Below are 27,998 nucleotides of genomic sequence, written 5' to 3'. Positions count from 1 at the left end.
TAATATATCACATTAAGTATATTCGTTTGAATTTTATTCTTTTGGGGGGTTTTACAAAAGATGAACAAGCTATGGCAGATGGGTTTATATGCATACCAGCCCCTTAATGAATAAAAATAACGTAGCAATGGATCCAAAATCTGTTAAATTGTAGCACAGTATCCAACTCTCGTAATTACAAACCCTTCTGATCCAAGGCAAAGATCATCAATAACCTTGACAGCTGAATAAAGAATTTGGCTTAAGCCCAACATGTGTAATATGATCAGTTTATAATTGTGTGCTTATTTTTCATTCAGATATATTCCCACCACTAACTAAAACCAAAAAGCAAGAACTAACCACTGTAGCTGAATAGAGCTACAGGAAAAATTGTGCTCATGATCTGAATTTCAGAAAAAGCTTAAGAAAGTCTATGTACACCACATAGAAAGGGGATGATACTGTTAAGGAAATCTGTTGCATTTTTTTTAGCATACTGCCTATAGTCATAATGATCGATCGCTTGCTCAGGATGCCACCATGGAAAGCTATACTCATATTCTGAGGAATTGTTAAATATATCAGAACTCGGCCATATATCATCTTTTACGCAATTCCAATACACATAATCAGCTTCCAACATACTCAGTTCTGTGCATAAATTTGTAGACGAAATAGATAGTAGAATCTTGATATAGAGCATTTACTCACTGCCAGTATCATCATTCGCCTGATTCAAACCATCAAGAAAGGTTTTGTTTATCTGGAAATGTGAGCATTGAGGCTAGATTCTACAATTGTCAAAGGTTCAGAAATATCTCTATCGTTCTCATTAAAATTCTCTGAAACCCACCAGCTAGATGGATACCTTTGCTGAAGAAAGTGCTTCAATGTTCTTGAATCCACGACTTCATCTCTTATGTCTCCTGTCGGTAGATTCCAGGAACTTAGTCCTTTTCTTTCCTTTGGTATCAGAGTCTCTAAGAGTTTAACCACTTCTGCTCCTTTCCTTTTGTCAGCACACATAACTGCCAAGCAATCAGCAGCACGGTTTTTCAAATTTCTGTCGATGCTCTTATCAACAATTGTGGCTAGTTTAGGAATAACACCTAAGCGCATTGCCACTTCAACGGCAGTACTGCTGAGACGAACTAAACGCAACAGGAGCATCAGACTACATAGACGAGGATCAGTCCCAGTGAATCCAGCCACTGAAGAAGGAACATTCAAATCAATAAGAGATGTCAATGTGTGCATCAAGTCCTCAGAGCTCATGCAATCTGCAATGTCTGAATGAGTTGCAATGCAATGGAATAGAAGGATGACAACCGGAGTAAGACCCCGTTGCTCTCTACTACTCCCGCTGTTTATGTAATCAAACACAGGAAAAAATATATCGAAGTTTGAGTGTCGTAAGAGCAATGGAGGACGGAGTTTGAAAAGCAAAAGCAAGGATAGCAGCAATCTCCTCCTATCATCGAAATCAAGTATTTGGCCACCTTTAATGTTGGGTAGAGCTCCTACAACAATGGATTTCCGTATCTCTCTAAGAAATCGCTCCTCATGAGCAATGCCAAAATCAAATTCTGGATTCCTCAGAAATTGGTCAATGAAGAAGCCACCGAGATAAAGCTCTGAAGAGTAGTCAACATCTTCACTATCCTTGTACACGGGTCTGCTGTCATTCTCTAGAATGGTAGCCAACGTCCATCTTAAAAATACTGGTGGTCCTACATGCATTGACCACGAAGGAATAGCTGAGAGCCCCCCTTTTAAGAAACCATCCCGTAGTTGCACCATTTCTCCTTCTAGCCTTGAGTTCAGATGTCGTCTGCTTCCTTCATCCCATACCAAGCGCGGAGACCAATGCTGCTTTTCATAAAGATCACATGCTTTTGATGGTTCACGTGCAAGCAGAGTCAAAAAGTCAATAGGAAAGAGCAATACCATTGTTCTCAAGACTACAGGATCAACATTCCCTTCCATGTTATGTTCTATTATGTTCAAAAGCTCATACATATCTGTGGCTTCTTCAATACCTTCACTAGGAGATGCATACCGAGAATCACTTGTAGTTGATCCTGTCCTCCAGAAGGTTAAGTCCTTAACGAGCTTTGTTCTCCTACTGATGCCACTACCAGCCAGCAAAAGTTGTCCAAGTATCTCAGCAGCCAACAGCTGCGCAGCTTTTGTTATTCTCGTGTATTCCATGTCCTTTTTCTCAAATGGCTGATCCTTAGATAAACTCGGTGGATTCAGCTTTGCAAATATAGCCAAAACAGGAAGCAACAATCCATGCTTTGAGAAGAAATTGATTGCTTGTGCAGTTGCTGAAATGTTCTCCGCTAAAAATAGGATTGCTTCTAGAGTAGACATCAAGACCTGATCATTTTGATATTTAGAATCTCTTGCAGATGATTGCCATAACTGAAAAGCAAGACATTGCATAAGCTTGGAACTTAGTACAATATCCTGGCCAGTCTTAGACTCTGTCAAAGCCTTGACAATTGATGCAAGTTCAATCTGAACTTTTGGAAGGCTTCTCCCAGAAAGTACAACTTCTGAAATAATGGAATGTCTAAAGTGAACCAGAATATCATCTCTTCCTTCCTTAACTGCATGCTTGAGACATTCTCTTAATGCAGACAAAACATACAAGCACTTACTAAGTTGTGTTGATTTCTGTGCCGTGATAGTATGCTTTCTACTAACCTGTATCTGAGCCTCTTCCTCCACATGAACCTCATTTTGGTCATCACTTTCTTCCATATGTACCTCTTTATCGTTATCCATTTCCTCCATATAGACCTCTTTTTGGTTATCAATTTCCTCATGATAGTTCTCTTTCATGTTTTCTAGACTCATTTCTACATTTTTGCCAGCATCATAAGAGAACGTAATATCTGTGACTCCCTCAAACTGATTGATCAATAGATCAGATGAATTTAACTGAAGATAATCCTGCATGACATCAATGTAAGAACGACCAGGAGGCAAAACAAATCCTTCCCAGGAGGTATTGCTTAAACCCCGGACAAATAAACCCTCTGCCTGGACTTCCTCATTCAGGCATTCATAATGGAACTTTTCTAACCATTCCATCTCACTATCAATAGAGATGTCTCCTTTAAGACGCGCACTGTTGTGATGATGCAACCTATCCTTGATAGATTCAAGAAGTTCAGCTCTCATAGCATAGGTCCATACTCCTTCTGGATGCATGAACTCAGTGCAAACAGCTGAAATGAATTTCTCGGGGCCCTCTTCTTGTATCAAACATGCTAAAAGAGGTTTAGGCATGAGTTTTGACATGACTTCATAAATTGATCTCTTCCCCTGTGCCTGCAAGAGGTTATTTGTCTTGATTAAGGTTCGTACTAATGATGCTAGGACATCTGCAGAACTGTAGAACAATGCAGATTTAGAGTCATGTGCTTTCAAGGTTAAGTCTGCAGACGGTATTGCTAGCAATAGCAATGGCAAGTACCATCCCTGGTACATACAAACACATTATCAGGAACAATTATGTGAAAAACAGTGTCACAGTGAACCGAAATACAATCACCTGTTCAAGAACTTTATCACAATAGATGACATCCCCTGCAAAGTGCTTCAGGCAACTTAGAGCGGCAAATGAAGCAGGGCTAGGGGGCCTAGCCATAATATCAGCTGCTGCCGAGTTGAGAATAGACCAAAGACCTTCTCTCCATCTCTGATCTTCCCATAATTGCTGCTTCCCAGTGCTGTGCTCCAAAAATACAAAAATTGTAAATACACTCTGATTTACGCACCAAGTCTATAGAGGTTTTTATAAAGCACAAGCAAACCTTGATGATGCAATAGTGCCCAACAAAAGAAGAGCACCACCAATGGCTGGTTCAAACTTAGAGCTATCTGACGAAATATTCTCATCACATTGCATGTTTTTACCAAGTGAAAGACAAGTTGTTGAGAAATCTAACGAAGCTTCAGGAACATCCAATTCTCTGAAACAAATATATATTCTTGAAGAGCAGACATGAAAATGCAAGTACACATACAATCTGTATTACACTGCGAAGTAAAATGAAAGACTCTCAAAAGCTAACATATCTAAATATTTTCAAATAGATATTATTGAAGAACGGACATGAAAATACACAAACATATGCAATGTCTGTTATTCTGAAAGCAACGAAAAACAAAAGATTCTCAAATTATCATGCCAAGGATCATTTTACAGTAATACAGTTTGTTTCCATCCAAAAAAGCACCTCATTGCTATCTCATATTCAACAAAACTAAACAATCCTGATGGTTCTCTCCTCAAATGTATTTTGTGATTACATAACCTCTTTAAATTCCGCTTATATCAAACAACTCAATATTTGTTTTACTTCTGTGAGTTTTGTCTAAGACTTATGCTTTTCCCTGGAATCGATACAATGATAAATATGCCGACCTACCTGAAAATCTCCAAATCAGACATAAATGCCTATTTTGATAATACATATGTTAACCACAACGTAGTTTCTCAATACAAGGGGATTCTAAACAAAAATGTGCATTTATCCATTAGTCAAAAGGCTATCTTTTTACTCCTTTTCAAATGAGAAGTTAAGAAATCTTCCAGGCAATAAAGCACAGAAGCTAGATCATAAACATATGACAGTGTTAGAAATTTGTTTTGCAGATTCTCAAGTACATAATAGTAGACAATGATGGTTTTTCATATCCCATGCTAAAGTATATGATAGATCATTGACAATCATCATTAAGTATGCTGACGTGATCATGCTAGACTAATGTCATATTTTCTGCAGCGGACTTGTTGAGTGATTTCTGATTTTCACTAGCTAGTTTCATTTAATAATTTATTATTTTACATTTTCATAAATTGATTTGCCATCAAGGGAGGAGCTATGGGATTATATCTTCTTTTTTCGTATAGTGATCAGACAGTTTTAATGTTTTGGCAGTTTAATGTTCAAACAATATCCCACTGTCTCAATTAAAGAACTGCATTTTTCCTTTCATATCATACCATGTCAACTCGATTATAACAGCAAGGACTATAGATAGCCACCGCTCCATGCATACCTTATATAGTTCTGGCAATAACGTCCAAGTATGGTGGTGGATTGTGTTAAAACGTCAATTATCTCAGGAGCACAATTATCTGTCTGTGCCACACAAATGTGCAATGCAGGAGTAGCAAGACAAATAACAACAGATTCTATGTCATTTGGCAACAGAAGATCAGGGAAACGTTGGACCAAATAAGCCTGTACAAGCAAAAAAGAAACTTGCACTGAGCTGAATTTGATAAAACTCCATATCAATGAAGACAAACTTTCTAAAAAGAACCTGAGCACGCAAAAGGAGGTGAATACATGGAAGTTGATTTCTCCAAACAACTGTTGATGTAGAAGAATCTGAATCCATTAAACCCGCTGCACATTTCCTTAAGTCCTGCAGTGCAGAGGAAAGTTTGTATTTAAACAATACCAGAGCTAAAAAGTATTATGTTATGAACTCTATAAATCTGTATGTGAGCATTATAATCCTCAAGTAGTCCCCATGTCCAAGATCAGAGCCTGAAAATCACTTGCAAATATAATATTTCTTCTTTTTCTGGGAGAAAGTTCACTTGATTTAACAAGCTGCTAGACAATTGGATGAATGCTTGACCAAAAAGATGGCCAAAAACAAAGATAAGTACTGCACTCACCTGTTAAAGTTGTTCTGGATTTCACATAAATATATATCAACATGATATATCCAACTGTAATATGTAGTATTGCATGCATATGGCTTTAGTTGATAATGGCATGTGACTTCACTATGAGAAATAAGAATGTGTGCCAGTGGAACCTCTCGGGATCATGTGGGCATCGTGCTCAATCCTCTAATATAGAGCCGACAGAACCAATGAGCTATGAAACATAATTTGGGGAGAAAGTTCACTTGATTTAACAAGCCACTAGACAATTGGATGAAATCCTCACCAAAAAGATTGGCCAAAAACATAGATAAGTCCTGCACTCACCTGTCAAATTTGTTCTGAATTCCACATAAATATATTATGAACATCATATATCCAACTGTAATATGTGGTATTGCATGTATAAGTCTTTAGTTGATAATGACATGTGGCGGGTTTGCATGTGTAAGACTTCACTATGAAAAAAAAGAATGTGTGCCAATGGGACCTTTCGGGGTCATGTGGGCATCTTGCCCACTCCTCTAATATAGAGCCTACAAAACCAATGAGCTATGAAACATGATTTGGAATTCTTCATGCCCAAACAAGCTATAAGATGAAGAATAATAAGGCTGTGAAGACCAACCAAAATAAGACTGTTCAAAAATGTGACTGGATCATTGATTTGATAGTTTGGAAAGCGTTCAGTGTCAAGAAGATTCTCCAAGTAGAAAGGAGCTGAAAATATAAACTCTGAAAAATACAAAATAGATATGTATTGAACCAAGTAAAAAAATACAATTTAGTCTACAAATTTTGAGATACTGGATTCTTTATGAAACTTACCTGAAAGTTCAGGGTATGTGACAGGAGCCTTTGGAACATGAATATAGAGTGCCAGGGGATCCGATGCTCTGAATTTCACATACGACTCTAATTCAGATTTTAAGAAGTCCAGAAGTCTCTCTCTCATTTCTAGAGTCCATATAACCTCTGGGTTATCATGGTCAGATGTTAAAGTCGTTGTAAATGTGTCGACATCCTGTCAAAACCAGTGTATGTTGGTCTAAGCTCTTCAATATTATACAGCTTCTTAATGATCCAGTCTCAGCTAGACAATACCTCAGACATCAATTTTAAGATAACTCCCTGGGGTAGAAAAAGTCGGAGAATGCTACCATGCCAAGGGAACTGTTCCTCAGCTTTCAAGAATTCCGGCCCATTGAATATGGAATCTGGATCCTGTCAAAATGCCTTCACTGAGTCTGAAACTTCAAGAAATGTACAGAATACAAAGCAAAATACTATTGGGTGTGATATGCATATTAACAGGCATAAATGAAAACCCACTGAAGAAATTGTGAACGTATGCACACACATCATCCAAGTTGTACCTGTAACAAATGGGATTGACGAATGAAGGTTACAGTAGAAGATTTGTCTGTGTCAGCCAGGTCCCCAGCTAGTAGCTTCCAAAGCAAGATCTCAAAGGCTCCAAGCTTGTAAAGACGATTCATTGCAGAACTATTCACCTTCACAATATATCCAAGTATGTCCAAAATCCTGCAATAGAAATTACAGAAACAATAAAATCATTTCTCCTGCCACAGTATTAGAATCCTTCTGTTTGAGGGGATAATTTGAAAGTAGAAACAGGGATTATACACCCAAAATACTACAAAAACATTTTTTACTGAAAGGAGAGACAAAAGAAACGTTTTTCCTTAGAGGTACTAAAGTATAGGTCAGGGATATGACGAGTTCTCTTAATGCTGAACATGTGACCTATATATCTTAAATGACTGGACATCAACATGATTCAGTTTATCGCCTAAACTCTAAACTATAATAGATTCTATTGTTCACAAATTTCATTATCAGCCTCTTCCCAGGAAGCTTAAGAACAGTCAAGATTCAAGTCCAAACGAAGAATTAAGAACCATATCCCTCCCTCTTCCAGGTACACAGATTATCTGACTTCTGCATTCACCCAAAATTAAGAAATTCTCCAAGTTTTAACATATACATTTTGCCCTTTCAGATATTCACTTCATGCCAGAAATCCTGCAGTGGTGTTTACGGGCATACCTTCCAAATACTGAGCCTTTTGCCCACAGGAGAATTTGCACTAGATGACAAAGTAATTCCTCCTTCGAAAGATGGCTGCATGCTGTAGGTGGCGGAAATTCTTCAATGTTACTATCAATGCCAGATAACCTGTAGTAAAATGTATGTTAAATCACTTTTCCGCCTTCACATATATGCATACTTGTTAAAAAACGTGTATTCTACCTTAAGAATACGTTTTAGAATACTCTGAAGTATTCTACACGTTCTACGTTTTAGAACTGCCATTTTTAAAGTTTTCACATATTCTACATATTCTAAAAATTTGACGTATTCTACGTATTTAACAAGTATTTATCATTTCAAAAAAGTTTTAAAATTTTTTAAATTATTTTTTTTGAAAAAAAATCTTTAAATTTTTAAGAAGTATTTAATGTATTTTACAAGTATTCAACGTATTTAAAGTATTCTACACGCACTCTATAAGTATTTAATGTATTTTATCTGTAAAATACATATTCTAAGTATTTTAAATATGCAGCCCTTGGTGCTCTCGAGAGACAATGTGCACATTCGCAGTTCCAAGAGCCACGAACTAAGCGGTGATTATTTGATACACTTGTCACACCAACTCTTCTCTATGGAGTAGAGACACGGGGACCGAATCTTAACAAGGCAAATCATTGGAAAGATTTAGAAAGACCTTTAGTGTCAATGATTGCTCGCATGATAAGGAGCAAAGCATCGGTGCCCCACGATATAATCCGGGCAGAGATGGGAGCAGCACCTATAATAACCAAGGCGTTGTTCTGATCAGTGACATTTATCCAACGTCTTTGGGAGCTTCCTAAACGAAGGTACCCAAGGTTGGCACTTATGTCATCAAAACAACTGGCTGAAAATGGAGACACTCATTGTTGGTATGCTGAAATGCAGCAATGGTTCGAGTCACCTGGCATGAGTATAAATGCACTACCCCCGTTCTAATATAGCTTGGACTGCCCCCATCTAAATATGACCAAAGTGGAAAAGAATAGAGTGATCCGAACTGATATTTATTAACTTGGAAAACAAGATAACATGGATCAGCCCCAAAATACCACTTGGTACAAAGATGGCCCACTATAAGACACACTTCTTACATACATCGGAGGATGGATTTGTCATCAGGCCACCTTATATGGACATACATCTATCCTATGCGCTGCGTAGTGTGATAGGGCAGCTGCGAACTTCATCACATCAGCTACAGATTGAGGTAGGCAAATATACACGACTACCTCTAGAAGAGAGGCTTTGCCAATTGTGTCATCAAGGAGTGGAATCTGAAGAACACTACGTTTGTCATTGTAGTGTCTTTTATGAAATCAGAGGGAGATACCATTGCCTCTTTAAACAAGGCTTTGGCCCACTACGCAAGGTAATGGAATATGAGGACCAACGATGCCTCATATGAGGACTTTTCTTGCTAGAGCTCAAGAGACATCAGGAAAAGTTGAATACAGCCACACAAGCTCATCCACAAAGAACAATCACAACATTCTGTAGCCCCATCACTCCTAATGCTAGAAGTCAACCCCGGGATACACAAATGGGCTTCAGACCAGGACATAACAAAGGGGTTACAATTGATCGGGCAATGGCAATTTGCCGTGCACGTAGGCCTCGGCCCCATGGACCACGACCTCAACACCCTTGTCATCGACAAATAAAAGCCATTATCTCCCGCCACCGTAGGTGCTTCCCTCGCTTCGAAGACATTTCCATTCTAGATCAACCTATGCTAGAGATCTTTCGAAGACAAAAGCTACAATATACCTAACTTGAGGATCTCACATGTGCCAAAAACCAGATTCCCTCATTTCTTTTCTTTTCATGTTATTTACTTTTATATTTACTGTGTAATATTTATTTTATTTTGATTTGTTCTCAAAGACAAGACAACACTTAAGATGTAATCTCCTGTTTGGTCTTATAGGCCATTTTGGCCTCTTAAAAGACGTTAATATATCTTTCTTTCTTTCTTTCTTTGAATACTAAACGATCTTGCACATCACAATCCACTGTGCACTAAGAAGAGCCGTAGCGCCTTCGTAACATGGTATCAGAGCACAGGTGCTCGTAAAGAAGAATAGACTGTACAGATCTGAGAAGATTTCTCTGGTTGTTGATCTAAATCAGAGAGTTGCTTGCTGAAGTTAATCGTAGCTAAAGCCTTAAATTGAAAGAGACATGGCTGCTGAAAATGGAAGCTAAATAGTCACACAAAAATTGGATAAAAACAATTTCCCTGCGTGGAAATTCAGAATGACAATTTCCTAATGGGAAAAGGATATTGGGAGTACATTGAAGGAGACGTAGAAGAGGTTCCAGAGATCCCTGAAGAAAATGCAACTGCTACACAAATCAAAGCATTTAAGGATTGGAATCAAGGGGCAAGAAAAGTATTGCATTGGCTGTCACTTGGCATCTCAGATTCGATGCTTGGACATATACAAGATGCTCTGCTTCCAAAGGAAGCTTGGGACAGTTTGGTGAAACTGTTTGCAATAAATACAAAGGCAAGAAAACTTCAATTGAAGACTAAACTAAATACCTTGGAAAAAGGTAAGATGTCAGTCAATGAGTATGCTCTGAAAATAAAGAGCATATGTGAGTCACTTGCTTCTATTAATGTGAAGGTAGAAGATGATGATAAAGTAGAAGTATGCTTAAAAGCTTCAAAACATCCATTCTCACAAGGGATAGTATCCCAAGTTTTGCAGATCTGGTTTCAATGCTTGTAGTGGAAGAAAGAAATCAGATTGAAGATATAAACAAAGGAAACTCTGAGACTGAGGGGCAAGCTCTCTACAATAGTGCTGGAAGGGGCCGAGGAAGAGGCCATGGAAGATTTGGTTCAACCAGAACCAGTAATAATTATCAAGGAAGAGGACAACAAGCAATAAGTGGAAGAAATAGCATTAGAATCAAGGGGAGCAATCGAGGCAAAGGTAAGCAAACATATTTGAGTGATGATGGTTGTGTGTATTGTGGAAAACCAGGCCATACACAGCCTGAATGTTATAAAAAGCAAAATGATGAAAAAAGAGGGAAGATACAACAAAATAACTACACTTCAACTAGTGAAAACGGTGACAAAGAGGGTGCTTTTGTGATGCAACATGAGACAGCAGCAATGGCTGAAAGTTCACAGAGATGTAATGAAGATTATATGTGGTATGTAGATTCTGGGGCATCTAATTATATGACCGGACATGCAAACTGGTTTGAAAGTCTAAGAGAACCAGAGATTCCTGGTTATGTACAAACATGCGATAATACTGCTCATATAATCGAACATGTAGGAGATATTCCATTGTAGGAAGAAAGAGGAAAAACAAAGTATATGCTGAATGTTATGCATGTTCCAAACCTTGCAAAAAATCTGATTTCTATTGGACAAATAGTAGAGCAAGGAATGCAAGTGAAGTTTAAGCAAAGTGGGTGCTTTATAGAGAAACATAGAAAGCTGATTGCAAAAGGAAAACGTCAAGGAAGAATGTTTGTCTTAGATGTGGATATGCCTAAAAAGATTACATCCATGTTTGCAGGAGGAATGAATGTAATCTCAGATATAGAAATGTGGCATAAACGAATGGGACACATAAGTATGCAATCCTTGCAAAATATGTTGGGAAAAAATGTAGTGGCTGGACTGCCGAAGTTGAAAGACTGTGAGATGAGCAAAATATGTGAAGCATGTCAATATGGAAAGCAAAATAGGCTGCCTTTCCCTCATGAAGGACATATAAGCAAAAACTTGTTGGGTTTGGTACATACATATGTATGGGGACCTACAAAAAATGCATCAATTGGTGGCTGCAGGTTTTATGTAACATTCATTGATGAAGTAAGAAGTGTTTGGATGCATTGCTTATGTTCATGTACCTGCTGATGTAAGTAAGCTTGATCCAAAAGCTGAAAAATGTGTTTTTGTGGGATAATCAGAGGAGCAAAAAGGGTATAGATGTTATAACCCTTTGACAAAAAAGATTGTAGTAACCCGTGATGTGATATTTGATGAATTGGGCAGTTGGTACAGCCCAAAACAGAATGCAGAAACTAATGAAGACAATGAAAATGAAGACAGAAACAAATCAGAAAATGAAAGTGATTTCCATGGAAATGGAAATAAGGTTGGACAGCAAAGTCCAACAGCGATAGCATGTACTGGACCATCTGAAAACTCAGGTAGTAAATCGGATTCAAATGCTTGGAGTGTAGGTTTCTTCCTCTTGACCGAACTTGTAACCTGCGTTAGCAGACTCATTCTCAGTAGTTTCTCTGATCAAACTAGAAGTTACCAAAGAACCATGCATAGCACTGAATAGAGAGCCGCCGAATACGCCAGCAACACCTAACATGTGAAAAAGGGAAAACAGAAGATGCCAAAATATGAAATGCTTGATGATGGATCTAGAAACATGGAAGATGTAGATTCAGATGTATCATTGGATGATGAGCTAGGTACACAAGCCTTGAAAATTCCTGGTGTTGAAAGAGCAATGAAAGATGCAAATTAGAAACTGAGAAGTTCAGATAGAGAGAAAAAAACTATTGAAAGATATGGTTATGATATATACATGGATATGCATTATGCATATATGTCTAAAGTGGTACAAATCCCTGATCCAAATAGTTTTGATGAAGCAAAAGCTGAGAAGAAATGGGTGAATGCAATGCAAGAAGAAATGGATGCATTGGCTGAAAACAAAACATGGGATTTGGTAAAATTGCCAAAAGGAAAAAATATGGTAGGTTGCAAATGGGTCTACAAAACAAAGCATGATTCCAATGGGAATATAAGTAGACATAAAGCAAGACTTGTTGCAAAGGGATATGCCCAAATGCAAGGAATTGATTATGATGAGACATTTGCACCGGTTGCAAAAATGGCAACCTTGAGGACACTACTTGCTGTAAGTGCAGCCAAAAGGTGGGTTCTGCACCATATGGATGTAAAAAATGCTTTTTTACATGATAACTTAAAAAAGGAAGTATACATGTGTCAACCACCAGGATTTGACGATAAGAAGCATCCAGAATATGTTTGTAAGCTGAAAAAGGCTCTCTATGGACTGAAACAAGCACCTAGAGGAAAGGCTGATCCATCATTGTATGTAAAGATTGTGAATGATTGCATTGTTATGACTTTGATTTATGTAGATGATTTAATCATTGGAGATGATTCTATGGATGAAATAAGCAAGCTGAAGAAAAATCTGGAAATGCAATTTCATATGAAGGATCTGGGAGAGCTGAAATACTTTCTTGGTATTGAGATAATCAGATCTAAAAGTGGTATATATATGTTGCAAAAACAGTATGTAACAACTGTGGTAAAGAAGTATGGAATGCTTGGTTGCAAATCTATTGGTTTACCACTCGATAAGAACTGCAAATTGAGGGCTAATTTGGGAGCAAAAATTGCAGATGTGAACATGTACAGGTCTATGGTGGGCCGCCTCATATACTTGACTATAACAAGACATGATTTGAGTTATGTAGTTGGATTAGTCAGCCAGTTTATGCAACAGCCAACAAAGCCACATTTGGATTGGATTAGAAGAATTTAGAGGTATGTAAAAGCTACTCAAAACCATGGACTATTTTACAAGGTTGATTTGGACATAAACTGATAGAAGATCCACAAGTGGATATATGTGTATATTGGGAAGTGCAACTATTTCATGGAGTAGCAAGAAACAAGCTAGTGTTGCATTATCAAGTATTGAAGCTGAATATAGAGGAGCTGCAATAGCTACTTGTGAAGAAGTATGGATTAGAAGATTGCTTGCTGATTTGGGAGAGTATATAGATGATGCAGTCACAATTTGGTTTTCAGCTCGCAAAAAACCCAGTGTTCCATGCAAGAACAAAGCACATTGAAGTGCATTATCACTTTGTTAGAGAAAAAGTGATTGATGGAGAAGTGGATCTGTTGTATGTAAGTACAAATCAGGAAGTTGCTGACATTCTTACGAAGGGACTAAGCATAGAAAAACATACACAGTTCAGGGACATGATGGGAGTTATAAGCATTGGTATGATAGCTCAAAAGCATGAAGTTTCGAGGATTGAAGATGATCTCAAGAATGGATAAGTTGAGCTTGAGGGGGAGTGTTAAGAAACAAGCTCAACAAAAGCATGTGATGCTTATTGGTAACTCAGATCTTCTATAGTAGCTATTAGGAAATTAGCTACTATTAGACATATAGGTAAAATAGCTATTTAGTTGTTCACAACTATTTAGCTACTCACAGCTAATTAGCTGAATATGTAAGTCACTTATATACTTAGGTAAAAAAAGTAAGAGTGAGTAGAAGAGTGAAGTAAAGAGAGAGTAGAGAAGAGAAAACAGAGGAGAGAGGTTTTCTCTGTGTAATGAAACAGAACGTGTTTTGGGCTGCTACAGAGGTGAGTCTCCTTCCCCCTTCCTTTCTCTCTCTCTTTGAACACTAAACGATCCTGCACATCACGATCCGTTGTGCACTAAGAAGAACCATAGCACCTTCATAACATATTCTACAACAATGAATATATGTCTAGAGGGATGCTGTTCAAGATTTAATCGATCACGAGATATGTGCAAGCGAAAAATAGTCAATGATGAAAGCAAGCTTAAATCCATCTTTAGAAATGTGGAATTAACCTCATTATAGCTTCTAATAAGTCCAATGCCACACCAAGCTGAAGTTTCTCATGCACTGTTTCGTTCTGCCAGTGAACTCCCTCCTTTGCATCCAGACTGCCATCCTGCACAGCTTTACCAAGCACTTGATAAAATCTTCCAGAAGGAACCCGTACAGTTTTTAATTGACCATTAATATGTTTGACGAGAACTGTTTCATGAGGGCGGGAGAATCTAGAATCTCTTGTGTTCCATCCATCGCATTCAAATGCATACTTGTCCCTGCAGCACTGTAAAATGTAAAACTTTGTAAATATACAATAACCATGTCATATTAAATTTTGGTTGTTTTGAAGGCTTCCATAACCATTTATGAAAAAAATAATAAGTATAGCAAAAAACCTTTGATAATGACAACACAATTAAAGGAACTAAAACAGTTGCACCACCCGCTCTCAAAAACCGTAGAGCATTATATTTGCCACCAATCTCAACAGTTGCAAGAACCAAAACTACCAACTTGAAGACAAAAACTTGATGCTCAGAATCAATAACCTCACGTAACATTCCAACAATTATCTGTGAAGAAGAACAAGTCAGAAGCATTCTTAACATTCTAATGTTAAATGGATAAAACAATGAAACCGCACCTCGATGACATTCAGCTTCTCTAGACAATGTTGTAGATCCTCGGCATGCCTTTCATAAATCCAACTAAGTACATGTGCTGCCAATCTTAAATCAACCTCTGGCAGGTTCATTTGACCAAATAAAGGTGTGAAACCTAAAACCATGGCCTGCAGCACCGCCTGGAATGTTGATAATGGATCTCGGAGCTGCATTTATTGCTGACGGTTAGATATTAATGTCAATAATGGAGCTAAGAAATGTATTTATTGAATTCAAAGAAGAATGTTCCTATTCACCATACACTTCATGTAGTACCTTCCAAAAGTTAATCCTTGGATCATTATGTGCAGGAATATCACCCACGAGAATCTCAAGATGGACACCATCAACAACTGAACCTGTAAACGCCATTGAAAAGACTAAAGTAAAAACATGATGCATATTTTTGCGGTATAACCAATAAAACCTGCATGGGAATCAGACGTTTAGAAAGCACCAATTTTCTCTTATACCTGCACCTTCCCGTGCAGTTGAGTAAGTAATCTGCATTTCAGAGGTATTAAGAACAATTTCTTTATTCTTGTCTGCTACAGCATAAAAAGATTCCAGCTGATCTTCGAGAAACTGAAAAAAAGTAAAGTCTATCAGATCTAATGTTGCATCCTGGATACAAAAGCAGGAAATTGGTCACAGACCTCCTTCAATTCCATTCGTTTTGTATCATTCCACAATATAATTGGTGTCTCAAAATTCCCTTTCTGTAAGAGATCTAATATCTCCATCCATGCTGTAAATCTACTTGAGGAATCCTCCTACAAGAAGTCATGATGACATCAAAAAAACGAGAAAATATGCAGCATAGACTTTGCAACATACAAACTTTTTTAACTTTAAGTACCTTTTGTACATTTATTTGGTTGATTCTCGCATCATAGAAATGCATAATGCCCTGTAAACAAGTATGATTTCACTTCAAGGAACAAAATAATATTTTATTCCACTACAGGCATATATTGATACTCGAAGGAAGCCAGGCAATATATAGTACATACCTGTGGTAGCACAGCTTCAAGTAACTTTTTTGATTCTTTATTGCCTTCAATCATCAGAAAGACCAGGTTTCCACTTAGTGACCTAATTTCCTCATTAGTCGCAAAAATTGCGTCCTTCAAATGTATCAGCACGACACCTCGATATAAACAAGCCATCTGGAAATGGTCAAACAATAAGAAATATCCTTTACACTGATCTTAAGAAGAAAATTTGAAACATCAATTTAATGTGAGTGGGGTTACTTGAAATTGACTTGCTACTGGAGGAGATGCTTGCGTAAGAATAGCCTTCAGAAAGAGAGAATTGCTGAGAGACATCATAAAAAGAATCATAGATAAGAGTAAGAATATAAATGTCTAAATTGGCATGGTTTTAATAGATAAAGATTTCTAAAGTTTATTATTCAAGTGCACACATACCTATGATAAACTACAATGCTTGGTGATCTAAAGAGTTGACAAAAAACCCTAGCAGCTCCTGTAATACAAGTCTCAAATGCCTGAAAAACAAATGTCAAAATCAACAACAAATAAATAATAGAACAAGCTTATTCAGGGAAAGTGTCATCCACAACCTTTGACCACCCTCGTCCATCATCCATATCATATGGTAATGAGCTTGCAGCAGTGAGGAAAGTTCGCAAAATTCCATATAACTACAAGAAAGAACTTAAAAGGTTTGAATCATGCTTTTAGTCATTGTGAAATCTTCTTCTGTAGACCCAAAGGAAAAAGTAAAACCTGCAAAGTCGTATCATTTTCAGGAATAAATGAATTCAGAAAAGATATAAGTTGCTGCAGGTTATCAATATTCATAATAGCTCCTTTATTTGCAAGTTCGAGCTGCAGAGAAGAAGAATCTGAAGGGCATTAGTACGATTTTTAGTTCAGCATAAGGTTTACACTCATATGAATGTACCTTAGAAAGAGCTGTGTCATTAGTTGGGCCCTCGGGTGATAGTTTTATTGCCGCTCGGATGGCAATGGATGCTGCATAGCTTAATGTAGAATTTCCCGAGTGCAGACACTATAAACAAAACCAACGTAAACCACTTTTCTCTTTAAAATGCCTTCCAAGGGAAAAAGCACAAAACAAGAAATATGCCCTTTCGAAGAAATAAAAATAAGAAAAATTGAAACCTGAAGCCTTCTCAATCAATTGTGGAATTTAACGGGGACACGGCAAAATCAAGTCATATCAAGCTGGTCTTTGATGAACAAAGGTGCAATAGTAGATCTAAGGCAGATCAGGAAGCAGAATAAAACTGCATTTGCAATGTAAAAGACAATGTAGAAGAAAGAATGGAGGATATACGAACGTCTTTTAAGAGGCCAACATGGCTAGGAAACCAAGAGAAAGAAAGAAAAAAGAAAGACGTATTAATGTCTATCAAGAGATTACATCTTAAAATGGTGACTTGTGAGCAACAGACCAAAAAATGTGAATGCAGCAGAGGTTGGGGAAGTGGACATGATGATTGCAATATTGGAAGAATCACCAAAATAAAGCTCATACAGTGCAGTTGTTTATGGGTAACAAGAACATGTCAAGAATCTCAAAACAATAACTGATGCATAGGATATCCAAATTATTTCAGCATTAAGAATGGGAAGAGGTGACTCCAAATTATATATTACAGTATGTAAAACAAGAAAAGTATGTGTCATATAATTGAGGGATAATTACAGGATACATCAAGTTTTTCTTCAATATGTTTGAAGTTGGATAGTTGTTTTTCAGGAGAATGACTCGAGCCAAAACATAAAATTTACCTGAAATAGAGCTGACGAAATCTCTGGCATATTCTTCACTGCTTCAAAACAAGGTCGGGAAGTCAATAACCTTTGCAGAACCAAACAGCAACAAGTTGCACAATGAACATTCCCTGAATCAAGTTGAGCTTTAACCTTGATATTCTTTCCAAGATTTTGTTGAAGATAATACAATATTTCTGTTTATATTAGATAATCCATCATACCTCCATAGTTTTTCAAAATATCAGCCACCTTTCTCAATACCCTAGGGTCTGTACACTGAGACTCTCCAACCTGAAATATCAACGAACAGTTCTTCCATTAGCTCATAAGTTTAAGGACTATCTTAATACATATATATACCGTAATCAACAAAAACTAAAGCTTGAACCTAAAGAGAAATTAGTTTTGAAAAAAAAGTTTCATTTCTTATACACAAAAATAGAACAAAAGGTAAATTGAGACAACAATGCTCTGCATGCATCCAATTATATATAAGGTTTCACACCCTAGACACAAAAGTAAACAACCATAATGTTTATTGCATAAATATTGAGAAACAAAGAAATATATATTAAAAAATTTTAAGAGGCCAAATGGCATGTACGATTAAACAAGAGATCACCTCGTAAAATGTTGTCTCATCTTAACAGACCAGAATAAATATAAGGAAATAAAAAGTACAAGTGACAAAAGAATACCATTGTCTACGCATAACAGATTCTCAAGTCAAAGGGATTGTAATTTTTGGCTTCCAAATATCTCTAGTATATGTTGATCCAAAATGGAGCAATCTACAAAGCAAAAGAAGCAGCATGCGATGGTGGGACATAATGGTCCTTATTTGCTGATAAGGGTGGCAAGGTCGTGGTTTACAAGGCTAGGGACTACATGCACGACAAATTACCATTACTCAATGTGTTGTAGCCCCTTTGCAATCTCCTGGTTGCGAGCCCACTAGTATAGCCCTTGATTGACTTAAGAAAGCTGTGGTTGTTCTTTGTAGATGAGATTGTGTGGCTGTATTGTTTTCCTTCAATGTCTCCCTGTCTCTCTTAAGCTCTAGAAAGAATAGCCCCAAGCACCATTGGTCCTCTTATTCCATTAACTTGCATAGTGGGCCAAAGCATATGCTTAAACTAGCAATAGTATCTCCATCTTATTTCATATAAAGCAAATTCATTCTTCCAAAGGTGTATGTGCATATCTACATTCCTCAATCTCTAATTGATGTGAAGATGTTTGCAACTACCCTATCACACTACGCAACACATAAGATAGATGTATGTCCATATAAGAGGGGTTGATGTGTTTAGATGGGGAGAATCCAAGATATAGTAGAAGGGGGTAGTGCATTTATGTTTATGCCATGTGACTCGGACCATGTTGCGTTTCAGCATACCAACAATAATTATCTTTGTGTTCAGCAAGTTGTTTTGATGACATAAATGCCAACCTTGAGTACCTTCATCTAGGCAACTCCCAAAGCCGTCGTCATGATGTGGGGAGCACACATGAGAAAACAAGTTAAATTAAATATATATGAAAGATTGAAGGACAAGGCAGAAGTACAAAAAGAAGGTCATGGGACAACACAAAGTTGTCTAAAGAAAGAAAGAAAGATATATTAACGTCTTTTAAGAGGCCAAAATTGCCTATAAGACTAAACAAGATATTACATCTTAACTGTTGTCTCGTCTTTGAGAACAACAAATTAAAATAAAATAAATATTACTCAGTAAATATAAAAGTAAATAAGATAAAAATAGACGAGGGAATCTAGTTTTCGGTTGTGAGATTCTCGAGTTGGATATATTGTAACTTTTGTCTTCAAAAGATCTCTAGCATAGGTTGATCCAGAACGGAGAGGTCTCCGAAGCAAGGGAAGCACCTACGATTGCGGGAGATAATCTCCTTTATTTGTCAATGACAAGGGTGGTGAGGTCATGGTCCATGGGGCCGGGCATACTTGCACGACAAATTGCTATTGCCCAATCTATTGTAACCCCTTTGGTATGTCCTGGTCAGGAGCCCATTTGTGTATCCCTTTATTGACTTGTAGCATTAGGAGTGATAGGGCTAAAGAACGTTGTGATTGCTCTTTGTGGATGAGCTTGTGTGGTATTCTTCAACAACTTTTCCCGATGTCTCTTCAGCTCTAGCAAGAAAAGTCCTAGGCACTGTTGGTCCTCATATTCTATTACCTTGCGTAGCAAGCCAAAGCCTTGTTTAAAGAGGCAATGGTATCTCCCTTTGATTTCATACAAGACACTACAGTGACAAACATAGTGTTCTTCAAATTCCACTCCTTGATAACACAATTGGCAAAGCCTCTCTTCTAGAGGTATTCGTGTATATCTGCCTACCTCAATCTATAACTGATGTGATGAAGTTCGCAGCTGCCCTATCACATTGTGCAACACATAGGATAGATGTATGTCCATATAAGGTGGCCTGATGACAAATCCATCCTCCGATGTGTGTAAGAAGTGCGTCTTATAGTGGGCCATCTTCGTACCAAATGATATTTTGGGGCTAATCCATGTTATCTTGCTTTCCAAATTAATAATATCAATTCGGATCACTCTATTCTTTTCCAATTTGGTCATATTTAGATGAGGAGAGTCCAAGCTATATTCGAACGGGGGTAGTGCATTTATACTTATGCCATGTGACTCAAACCATTGCTGCATTTCAGCATACCAACAATGAATGTCTCCATTTTCAGCCAGTTGTCTTGATGACATAAGTGCCAAACCTGGGTACCTTCTTTTAGGGAGCTCCCAAAGACATTGGATACAGGTCATTGATCGGAACAATGACTCGGTGATTATATGGGCTGCTCCCATCTCTGCCCGGATTATATCATAGGGCACCGATGCTTTGCTCCTTATCATGCGGGCAATCATTGACACTAAAGGTCTCTCTAAATCTTTACAATGATTTGTGTTGTTAGGACTCAGTCCCCATGTTCCTACTCCATAGAGAAGAGTTGGTGTGACAAGTGTATCAAATAATCACCGCTTAGTTTGTGGCTCTTGGAACTACAAATGGGCACATTGTCTTTTGAGAGCACCAAGGGCTGCATATCCACAAGAAAGTCGGTCACAAGCAGCCTCCCAGAAGGAGAACCTCGGCCCTGTAAATGTTACTCCTAGGTATGTGTAGGAGTGTGTGTATTCCACCTTTTCCTCTCCAAAGAAGAATTCCGGTTCTAATCTTGTTACCCATGCTTGAGTGGTGTTAGACACCATCACGTAAGTTTTATCCATGTTTATCGACAAACCTTTGTCCGTAGAAAATAGTTTTTAAGGCATTTAGATGTCTTTGTAGTCCCTCGAGAGAGTCAGAAATCAGCACAATATCATCAGCATTTAGTAATATTTGTATAGCTATACTTGCTAGGGCATGCTTCCAAATCTCTCTATGTAATGTGGTACCTCATCTATATAGAGACCGAAGAGAGTGGGCAATAGTGGGCATCCTTGCTTCATTCCAATTGTGCTAGCCACTACCTTTGACAACCCCTTGGATGACTGCACTTTCCCTGACACAGATTCATAGATTGCATAGATTCCCCATTGCATATCTGTAGGAACACCAAGGGCTTCTAGCGGTTGCATAACCTGAGCACGTGGCACAGCGTCAAAGGCTTTTAGGAAATACACAAAGCAGCAATAAATCCTCTTATTATGGGCTCTGCCCTCCTTGATAAGGCCTCGGAGGGTCAATATGTGATCCAATTTTTTGAACACTTTCAAAAGCCTCCTGCCCAGCTGAATGGCAGCCATTCCGCTATGCCCATCTACTCAATTCTGATTCTAGAATCGAGCCATATAGTTTAGCCAAGAAATGGCCAATCATGATTTTCCTATAGTTGCTTGGCATCATGGGGTCTCCACTCTTGAGGATTGGCACAATGGTTTGCCGAGTCCATCTAGTAGGAAAACCTTCACACATGGCTCTAGGAGCGGAAGGTAAATCAAAATAAATAAATGTTACTAAGTAAATATAAAGTAAGTAAGATAAAAAGAGACTAAAGAATCTTGTTATCGGCACATGTAAGATTCTCAAAAGACCTTTAGCATAGGTTGAAAAAACCAGAATGGCCAATAAGAACAAACAAGAAATGGCATCTTAAAACGTTGTCTCGTCTTTGAGAAGAACAAACCAAAATAAAATGTAACAAAATAAAAATGTGAATAAATGACGTGACTAAAGAATCCCATTATCTATACATGTAAGATTCTTACGTAAGATAGATTAGAATTTTTGGCTTTGAAAGATCTCTAGCATAGGTTGATCTAGAATGCAGGGATCTCAAAAGCAACAGAAGCACCTATGATGGCAGGAGATAACGACCTTTATTTGCCAATGACAAGGGCGGTAAGATCATGTTCCACGAACATGGGGTCTATGTGCACAAAAAATTGCTATTACTTGACCTATCATAAAACATTTGGAATGTCTTGGTCGGGAGCCCAATTGCGTAGCCCTTGGTTTGCTAGTAGCATAATGGTGACGGGCTAAAGAAAGTCATGACTGTTTTTAGTTGATGAGGTTGGGTATTTGTATTGTTGTGCTTCAACAACTTCTCCCGTGTCCCTTGAGCTCTAGCTGAACAGCCCCAACCATAGCAAGCCAAACCCTTGGTTTGGAGGCAATTGTATCTCCCTCATATTTCATAAAAAGTACAAAGGTAAATATAATGGTCTTCATATCTCACTCCTTGATGACACAATTCCAAAGTTGTGAACCCCTTCCAAAAGCCTGCACGTCTAGCTGAACATCGGTCATTCCTCGCTGCCCATACCCTCAATTCAGACTCTCGGATTGAGCCTTATAGTTTAGCCAAGTATTGGCCAATTATGATTGTCCTATAATTGCTCGGCATCATGGAGTCTCCACTCTTGAAGATTGGCGCAATGGTATGTTCTGTCCAGCTATCAGGGAAACCTTCACACATATGCTCCTCTTGTAGCAAGAGGAGCATTGTTTTACAGGCATAGATAAATTGCTCACTTACCAATCCGTCATGATATTGGGCTTTCCAAATTGTAACCGATTGATGGCATTTCTTACATTTTGTGGAGTAAAAATGTGAGTGGGGGAATGCAATGACTTAAGAGAATATTAATTTCGCTGTATAAGCCAATGTGGTATATGACATCCAAAAGTATTACAGTCATAATGTAACATGACATCTTGTCCATACTAAAGAATTACTCATTAAGTTGACTATAGACTAAAACTAAAATTTAATCTTCTACATAAACGAAAGAGATGCCCTAGTAATGAATATTGAAGGGTCTTTGTGCTGTAATGAACAAATATCCCAAACTATCTATGTGGGTATCATTCAAAAATGGTCCATATAGCCATTTATAGCCAGATTAATACCCCTCATCAAAGGGTTGTGGAGGGTGACACACAATACACATGAAGATGGTTGGATCTGGTTGTAAGATCCGCTTACATTATTGGTATGTTTGACTAGATGTTGATCAGCACATCTACACTTCCTTGGATACCTCATTATTTCTTTGTCATATATTTGAAAATTGAGGTTTCCCATCGATAACATAAATGAATCTGTGTAATGAGTACAGAGGATCTGACCTCAGACTGTCCTTTACTACCACAATACAACAATTGACGCACAAGAACACCAAAGAACTCATATACTACAAAGATCTGGGATCTTCCTTCTACACTGATTGGAAACAAAATAATCAAAAGTTATACAGCAGCCTTGAAAGAACTTACATTTATGTTGCATGCGTACTGCTTTAAGACATCGTGTAGTTTGTCCAGACCCTTTTCATCTGCTGAAGCTAAAAGTTGACTGAAATAATATTGTTCACACTCACTCTATAAAACAAAAACACAGTATAAGTGAGTGATTGGAGACAAAAAAAAATCCATGTTCCCTGCATCCAACTTATTCCATGAATCATACCTGATAATATGAATGGGGGCTCTCTGGAAACATATATGGTAAGAACTGTTCTGAGCGAATATTGAAGTTAAACAGCCTTAATGACTCCATTACATCAGCAATACTTGCAAGGAAGTCATTCTTCCTATCAATGAAATATTGAACAGGTCTCCATGATTTAAACTCGATAATAACTTCCTTTGAAATTTCATCCTTCACAACTGCCCCCGTGATATCTTTCAGACTGAAGAAAAAAAAAACATTGTTTGGTAGATGTCCATCTCACTTCCAGAAAGTCATTCATCTATCTCATTGATGAACCAAACCTGTATAAAGCAGTAACTTCCTCTCCAGATGTCTCTATAAAATGCTCCCTAGTGATGGAAACAACTCGAATTCTCTCTTCGTTTCTGATGTCTAGCTTTTTTAATACTTTGAAACTGTAAAGGACAGGGCATCCTTCCTGTATCGCATTCATGCAGTGAAACAAGCGGAATAACTTTTATGTAAAGAAACTTTTTGAACAATATAGGAAAATGAGGAGGCAAGAGAGAGAATAACATCATGGATTTACGGAGTCCAAATGTAACCATGCATAAACTTGAATAAATTTGATACATGGGGAAAAGATAAATGTAACCATACATAATTGTTTCAAGAACATGAAATGTCCTAAATAATTATGACATAGCAAAACTGATACTTACTGTCGTTCGTATAAATGCCGAAATATTGTCAACCATCAGCGATGATGTTATTTTGAAGATCTCTACATTTAGGTTCAAAAACCTCTGTAAAAGAACACAACTCATTTGGTAAAGATTGAACCACCCTAATTGTTGAGTTTTATCAACGCTTGTTAACAGCAATAAAAGCTTATAGGAATTATATTACTTCCAAATATATGGAACTGTACTGGAAACTTAAGCAGGGTTTACAGGGCAATGTGAGATATTGTGACAGCATTATTTTGATTTTACATACTTTCATATTTTGTTGCAAGGCCTGCACAAATGGAGAGATGTCCTTCAAAGACAACCTCAATATCCTGGACTTGAAATACAAGAGCACAACATGCTCATCATCAGTCAGCACCTCCACTTTTGAAATGTCAACGAAATTCATTTTCTTTACTGAATTTACCTGGAAATTCAGCAACATAAAAAACACTGGGATATAGAGAGAGAATACATGTGATGTGGTTAGATTCAGATTTTCAGTTCCAATGGATGGGCCAAATCATAAAAATGAGAAAACCTTGCGGCGTTCTTGCCGTATTCCTGCACTTATCATCTTCACAATAGACGTGCAACGCACTCTCAACACAGTGTCTATCAAACCTGCTCTTTGGTGACTATGTTTCTTCAGAGGAAAATCAACACCTGTAAAGATTAAAAGAAAAAAGGTCATTCATGATTCCAATATATCCATTTTAAGCTTTCAAAACAAGTCAATTTTTCCAATGAAGTTCAACCATAACCACAATCTTGCCACGAATGCTTCACATTCCCTTTTGCAACTCCCATGACTTATTGTAAGCCATGTGACATTTCACACAAATGTATTCTCTTTTTAGTTCGGAGGTTAGATGAATGTCGCTAAAAGTCTTATCTATTCTCCTTTTAGTGATGGATCATGTACGGATTTGAATACAACAGTTACTACATTTCTTTTTTCTAAAAGTGCTCCATTCAGAATCATTCTCCCTTCAGCCATTGCCGTGTCTGATTATGAAGCGTGCCCAATCATTGCTGTGTCTGCATTATTTTTCTTCTTGGCTTCTTAAATGGATTAGAAGCTGCATAAGTTTTATAATCATCAAATCTATCCTCTAGTTTATGATGTAACGTTCGGATGTGAAATAACAACCGGTTGCATCTCCTTTTCGAGAGTGCTTCATTATCCCTTTACTATAGTGGTCAAATCTTTTCTCTTCTTGGTAAGGGATCATGGTGCTCAAGACACAAAATCGTCATTAATTACATCTCCTTCTGGAGAGAATGCTTCTTCCTCCGTTTAGTCATTTTGCCATTTCTGGTTGTAAAGCATGCATAATCATTCACGATTGCATTACAGTTTGTCTTTGCTTATAAATAGATCCGAAGTGACAAAAATGTATATAGCAACAAATTTATTCTCTTTTGGAGGATGGATCATGTGGATCCTGGTATTCAAGAATCGAAGACATGATTGCATCACTATTTTCTGGGATTAGATTTAGAATAGCATTCATTTTTTTGCACACATTCAATATCCACATTTACGTGTCCATTGTTTTTCTCCTGCAGAATGATACATCTATACCCTAGAATTTATAGCTTACAGTAACAGTTGCTAAACCATGATGCTAATCAGCCTTAGAATGGTCTAAAGGAAAAATGAAGTCCAAGTAGTAGACATAGCCCACAGAACTGTCAATGTCCTCCAATTTGTTGAGTATCTAAAGACATGTTACAAAAAGTGTATAACTAGTCAAACATATTATCATTTTTATGATGACACCAGAATTCACAATAATCTTTGACTACATTGCATTGAGATAAGATGCAGAATTGCATTCATCTTTGCCCAAACTTAACATCCATTTTTTATCTTCTATGGAATCATAACTCTATAGCCTAAACTCTCTGTCCTATATTGCAATTGCTTATGACATGACCTAAAATAACAAAAACATGGCATCCATGTAGTAAGCTATCATACCAGCACTATCAATATCATCCTTTTTGTTGAGAATAGAAGTTAAAAGAGCTGATCGTGAATAGCATGAGAACTTGAGAGACTCTGACTTTCCATTGTTGTCATTCACAACATCAAATTTGAACTCGAGATCATCGTCCAGGGATGGCAAAACATTAGACATACACTCAAATGAATACTCCACCGAAGTACCATTACATGAAGGAAGAGCAGAAGAGATGGATATGCCATTATCTAAAATTCTGAGAAATCTTGTTACTCCCTTGACTACACGACCTGTTCCAAGGCCAGATGGCCTTACAAGGAAAACTTGATAATCCATTGATGCTAGATCCAGCTAATTCACATGCATGAGACTTGAGAGGAATATCCGGAAAAAAATCAGATCTTTTGCTCTATTTCTGCTTGATTCTTCACAAGATGATGGATCTGATGGTATAAAGCAACCCAATTCAAAAGGAATTTGGAGGAAATCTGAAATTTTCAGATATTTTTGTTATATTTCTGCTGAGTTGTCCAGACAATGATGGACCTTTGGCTGTAATGCATAAAAGTGATGAAACAATACAAATGCTTTAGATTTTTTCTACAAGCGATGATGGATCTGCGTCTTTGGTGCAAACTTCCTTGGATGGAATAGATGCAACGAGAGCTTCATTCATATTTCTGATTGATTCCTCTGAAGTATCAAAGTCTTTGCTGCAACCTGACTTGAATGGAGTTTACAAAAATATATGAAAATTTTCAGATTATTTCTTCAATAGCAGCTTGATCTGTCAGACAGTGATGAATTTTTGGCTCAAATCCACCTGATTTGGGAACAAATCGATCAAAATATACACCAGTTTCCGATCTTTTGATTTATGTCTTCCTGGTCTTACAGAATGATGATGAATCTTTTGGCTTGCTGCAACCTGTATTGAATGGAGTTATGAGAACATATGACAAATCTCGAACAAATGTTAGATTTCATGCAATTTGATTTGAGTGTAGAATATACAGCAAAATTCAGATCTTGTGCTCATAATTCTTAAAACAATGATAGAAATTTGGCCTTAAATGCTGCCTGATTTAAGTGGATTTGATGAAAAGACTACATATTCCCGATTTCAGAATTCCGAATTCTTTTATCTATTTCTACTTAAGTCTTCTATTGACAAGTAGGCTTCAATGCAGCCGGATTTGAATAGAATTTTACGAAAAGAAATACCTACTTTCAGATCTTCTGCTCAATCTATTGCTGATCTTCGAGATTGATGATGGATCCGATGCGTTCTGTTTCCGGTTCAATGCTGAGAGCTCAGAGATGGAACATTTGCTGATGAAGATCTATTATTGTGTGTGTGTGTGTGTGTGTGTGTGTGTGTGTGTGTGTGAAGAGAAATAACTGAGAAAACTATCGTATGCCCTAAGAAACAGAGACGAACTCAGTGTTGAACTGTGTTTCTGATTAAGGTTAGGGTTGCAACGAGACGGTAGGATTGTGGAGGTCGATGAACAAACGCGCACGCACGCAAA

The 27,998-nt window shown here is 37.5% G+C and overlaps 1 protein-coding gene and 1 pseudogene across 3 annotated transcripts; both read right to left on the bottom strand.

Moving 5' to 3' along the window:
• Window positions 1-7: 7 nt before the first annotated feature.
• LOC147857780 (uncharacterized) lies at window positions 8-27,989 on the bottom strand. Of its 3 annotated transcripts, none has more exons than XM_087327342.1 (33): window positions 27,691-27,989; window positions 26,484-27,394; window positions 25,038-25,162; window positions 24,765-24,923; window positions 24,488-24,571; window positions 24,107-24,243; window positions 23,802-24,024; window positions 23,609-23,713; window positions 18,067-18,136; window positions 17,861-17,973; window positions 17,007-17,114; window positions 16,829-16,930; window positions 16,663-16,743; window positions 16,508-16,587; window positions 16,331-16,394; window positions 16,088-16,243; window positions 15,934-15,984; window positions 15,731-15,847; window positions 15,548-15,659; window positions 15,351-15,433; window positions 15,056-15,241; window positions 14,808-14,984; window positions 14,427-14,695; window positions 7,754-7,882; window positions 7,060-7,228; window positions 6,788-6,907; window positions 6,512-6,707; window positions 6,312-6,418; window positions 5,329-5,433; window positions 5,062-5,246; window positions 3,810-3,968; window positions 3,548-3,725; window positions 8-3,474 (listed from the first exon to the last, which is right to left on the bottom strand). In XM_087327342.1, exons 2-33 carry the CDS (start codon window positions 26,800-26,802, stop codon window positions 742-744), a joined length of 7,002 nt encoding a protein of 2,333 aa, XP_087183468.1. In that variant the 5' UTR covers window positions 26,803-27,394; window positions 27,691-27,989; the 3' UTR covers window positions 8-741. The 3 variants fall into 3 exon arrangements, with proteins under 3 accessions (XP_087183468.1, XP_087183467.1, XP_087183469.1); XM_087327341.1 differs by having other exon boundaries at window positions 27,695-27,989; XM_087327343.1 differs by having other exon boundaries at window positions 15,554-15,659; window positions 27,695-27,989.
• Window positions 19,718-21,117, bottom strand: LOC147857781 (uncharacterized; annotated as a pseudogene).
• Window positions 27,990-27,998: the final 9 nt, after the last annotated feature.

Source organism: Azolla caroliniana, unplaced genomic scaffold (genome assembly GCF_043228905.1).
Source record: "Azolla caroliniana isolate FFs.n. ecotype wild unplaced genomic scaffold, voAzoCaro1.0.p SCAF_11, whole genome shotgun sequence".
Taxonomy (NCBI): Eukaryota; Viridiplantae; Streptophyta; class Polypodiopsida; order Salviniales; family Salviniaceae; genus Azolla; species Azolla caroliniana.
The sequence above is the reverse complement of the archived record's forward strand: the minus strand, read 5'-3'. Positions and strand labels throughout refer to the sequence as shown.

Bases quoted from the DNA above. Each gene is read 5' to 3' on its own strand.
- LOC147857780 (XM_087327342.1), bottom strand. From the start codon at position 26,802: ATGGATTATCAAGTTTTCCTTGTAAGGCCATCTGGCCTTGGAACAGGT. The intron at 15,985-16,087 runs GTATGTACTATA...ACTTGTTTACAG, and splicing joins TTGAAGCTGTGCTACCACAG to GGCATTATGCATTTCTATGA. The intron at 15,242-15,350 runs GTACTACATGAA...CAATAAATGCAG, and splicing joins CAAGGATTAACTTTTGGAAG to CTCCGAGATCCATTATCAAC.